The sequence below is a fragment of the Theobroma cacao genome, chromosome 3, assembly GCF_000208745.1.
Source record: "Theobroma cacao cultivar B97-61/B2 chromosome 3, Criollo_cocoa_genome_V2, whole genome shotgun sequence".
Taxonomy (NCBI): Eukaryota; Viridiplantae; Streptophyta; class Magnoliopsida; order Malvales; family Malvaceae; genus Theobroma; species Theobroma cacao.
In genome coordinates, this window is record NC_030852.1 from 6618642 (window position 1) to 6622532 (window position 3891).

The following is a 3891-nucleotide window of genomic DNA, read 5'->3' on the forward strand; positions in this document are numbered from 1 at the left end:
GGGGTTTTCTCTTGACCAGTGTGGCCTAGCCTTTGCCTTGCTAAAAAGGAGGTTAGAAAGGCTAGCAGCCTCCTCAAGTTAGCTAGTTAGGATCGATTATGGCAAGCACAAGAGAGATGAGAGAACAAAGAGAGAGCTTTTATTGAGAGAATTTCCAATACAAGAGTCATTAGTTCCAAATGAGGGAGCTCAAGGGGTTTATATAGCTTAGGACCCCTTGGAGCCGTTACAAGGCAGTCCCCAACAGCTAAGGGCTGTTTTGGCCTCTGCTGGGCCCCTCTGATGCACCCTTGGCACTGTTGCCAATGGTAGGCAACGGCTGCCCCGCAAGCCTCGGGCTGGCCAGTGCTTCCCGCGCTTTGGCAGTTTGCCTGGGCAGTTCGCGGGCTCCTGCTGCACCCCAGTCTGCCAGCTATACTGCGCGCCAATTTCCCGTGCACCTGCGCGCCCCGTCTGCGTGCTGGCCCACGCACACTGCCTGTTCTCTGACTTGCACGCCCAGTCTGCCTATGGGTGCCGATGCCTCCGAGCCTCTTGGCGCCAAGTAGGGGTTCCAACCCTCGTTGCTCGCCCATCTTTGAGCTGGCTTGCCCATTCCCAAGCCTCAAGCCCTTGCCATCAGGCTGTCCCGCCCTCTTCCACAAAAGGGGCGTGACGATTACACCTTGTTATACTTATAGGAGGAGATTCTGAGCTCGTGAGAACAATATGTGAAAGAGGAGGGCAATCCTAATTAAGTACAACGGTATGCCGTGTATCAATTAATTTTTTTCTCGTCTTAATTAATGCTATTTGGTAGTCTTAGTCTTAGCTTTATTTTTGACCTATTATTTGCTTGCTTGTATTGTATCATTGTATTGTATGTTCCCAATCCCCATCAATTTGATTTATTTTTTTTAATTTCACATCTCGTGAACATGAAATTCAACACTTTTTAAGTTTGAGTCTGAGAAGAGAGGAATTTATCTTAACTGTGCTGAATTTAACGAGTACAAGGCCATGGCAATGACAAACACCTGAGAAAGATCGTGTTCCTTCTCCTTTTGCTTGCAGGGTAACGCTGAACCAGAAGAAACTGATGCCACAGTCGACCGTATCACTTCATGGCCTAAAGAAGTCATTGCACATATTCTATCTCGCTTGACCTTAGAGGAGGCAGTGCGCACCAGCGTCCTTTCCAGCAAATGGAGACTTTTGTGGACGCATTTTAGAGGCTTTCTGGACTTTGATGCATCTAATATCGCATATGTGATGTCTGATCCTCCTCTGCGAGGAGAGCCATTTCATACTGGAGAGTCATTTCATACTGAAAGGCTCAACTTTAGGACTTGGGTAAACAGAATTCTACAATCACTTCGAGCTCCAACTATAAAGGGATTAAGAATTTGTTTTGATGTTTACTCTAACTTGGATATTGATAATTGGATCAGCTTCGCTATTGATAAAGAAGCCCAAAGTCTTGAGTTGGACTTAACGTAGAGCCAGACTACCTTTTCGCAATGATGGAATCTATCATTTCCCTTCACATTTGCTATGTGCTTCAAGCTTTACCTGTCTTACATCCTTAATTTTAAGAGATGTGGATGTGAGCGATCAGGCTCTTGACTACTTTTTAACTCAATGTCCATCGCTTGAGGTTTTGAGGCTGATCAAAATCGCTTCTCTAACAAGGTTTATAGCTTCTGAATCATTAGTAAACCTGAAATGCTTGGAGCTAAGATACTGTAATTTTCTAAAGGAGGTTGAAATTTCTGCTATCAATCTTACGTCATTGTCTTACACTGGAATTAAAGTTGCCCCTGTTGCTTTGAAGAATCTACTCCGTCTCGTGGAGGTATTATTTGGAGGAGCCTGTTTGTCTCGTATATATCACACTTCTCAGCTCCAAATAAATCTTTCCCAGTTGGAGACACTTGGTTTCGATGTGTTTGGAACTAATGTAAGTATTATACTTTTACTTAATTTGTATGTGTCCATTTGGTTTATCTTCTGAAAATTGCTTTTACACTGTTCTGAACTTTTTCATAACGGGAATTTTTCCAACTCTATTCTAAAATTTTCAGTTGGCTTTGCCGTTCCTTAAGACCATTCTCAAAATGAGTAATGTGAAGCATTTGGAATTGGAGGTTCAAATTAAACATGTTTCTTGTTCTTTCCTTTCTGTCACTTCACTGCTAAAAGCAGCTCCTTTGTTACATACATTTACGCTGAAGGTAAGTTTTCTTGTGCCTTTGCCTTTGCCTTTGCTTTGGGTGTTTCTGAGCTTGTGTATCCCCCATCCTCTGCTCGTTGGCATTTTCTAGCTGTCTGCAGCAAGAGTTCTTTCACAATTTCATGTGTTTTGATTCTATTTGTCAATCCTTTCTTCTCCCAACTTTTCCTTTTCTCATTTTTGTCTTTCGGCCCTCAGGTTCAGTGTTCATGGTTGCTATATATGGTTTCTGCATGGCCTTCTGTCTCCAATGTTGAGGATTGTTTAGCGATGACTGCTTGTGTTCTCTTCTATTTGGGACCTATATCTATGTCTGCCTTTGTTTTATGTTGCAGATTATGTGCTGCGCAGATTGGTCATCCAGGGAGTTATCCAAGATCTCATTGGAAAATCCTTATCCATGCCTTAAAGTTGTGAAACTGTATGGGTTTGTTGGGGTTCCAGCCGAGGTAGAGATGATTTTCCACTTGCGTGAGAATTCTCCGCTGCTTGAGAAGTTAATAATTGATCCTTGTCAGCCATTTTTCCTTGGCAGCAAAGCAGCGTCAATGTTTCGAAAATCATGGGATTACAAATCTGCTAAGCTGCTTGCTATGGAGCTGCAAGCAAAAATACCTCAAAGAATTGAATTTATAGTTGCATAAGATAATACTAAGATATTGTCTTAAGATGCGTTGATACTGGAAATACCGGAAGTAATATGTTTTACTTGTTTCTATGTTATTTTCTTTTATATGCTACAGATAATTGGTTTGAGGGACATCAAAATATGAGTTTTCATCTCAATATGTAAGCTTATTCTAAGGATTGTTCTTTCCCTCATCGATTCCAGTTTTTACTAGGCAATTTTTTTCGGTCATGTTTTTCAAGCTGTGGCAGGCAAAGTTATCTGCTTTGGATATTTTCCTCGCTTGGCATTCCATGATATTTTAGAAGAGTTGTATCAACATGAATTTTGATATGAAAACTGTAGCTAAATGATCATTGTTGTGAACGCCACAAATTTACCCCACCCTATGCAGGCTGTAGCAGCAAAGGCTTTTAAATTTGAGGAATAGGATAATTATTTTCTAGTTTCCCAATAGCTAGATCATGGTAAACCAAAAATAAAGATATTTAAAAAAATTCAAATGTATGTCAGAACAAATGATGTCTAAAAGGATTAACTAAAAGGGGACGAAGGTCTACATTACCGTACATATAGATATATAGATATATATATATATATAAGAGTAACTCTCAGAGCTACTGTAGCAACTGACCTCAATTCAAGTGTTTCTTTTTTTCACCCGATCAAAACAACGTCGTTTTGATCGGTTTGGGGTTCTTCTTAGATTTTTATGTCTGTTTTCTTTTCGCTCTCCTCGTGTTCATCGAGTCGTTCACTCTTATAGGTTGTTTGGGGGGTTTTTTTTTTCTCTGTTTTCTTTAGCTCTCATTTGGTTCGTTGAGCCGTTCACTTCTTTGGGGTTTCTTGTTATTTTTTTCCTTTACTACTGTGGATTCAACAGTTTTCATTTTTTGGATAGATTTGGAATATGTTGAGTTCTTTGGTGGGATGTGCGCTTTGATTCTCTGCCTGTTTTGTTTTTATGGTCAAAGGTTATGGTTTTTTGTGGGTAAGTGAGATTAGCGATTTTTTCTGTGCAAGAGGACGATCAGGTTGAGGAATGGGGGTG

General features: G+C 40.8%; 1 protein-coding gene across 1 annotated transcript; it reads left to right on the forward strand.

Annotated features, from left to right (window-relative positions):
• LOC18604372 lies at positions 1252-2856 on the forward strand. The gene is made up of 4 exons (XM_018117015.1): positions 1252-1475; positions 1576-1939; positions 2064-2213; positions 2548-2856. The coding sequence occupies exons 1-4, from the start codon at positions 1252-1254 to the stop codon at positions 2854-2856; spliced, it is 1047 nt and encodes a 348-aa protein (XP_017972504.1).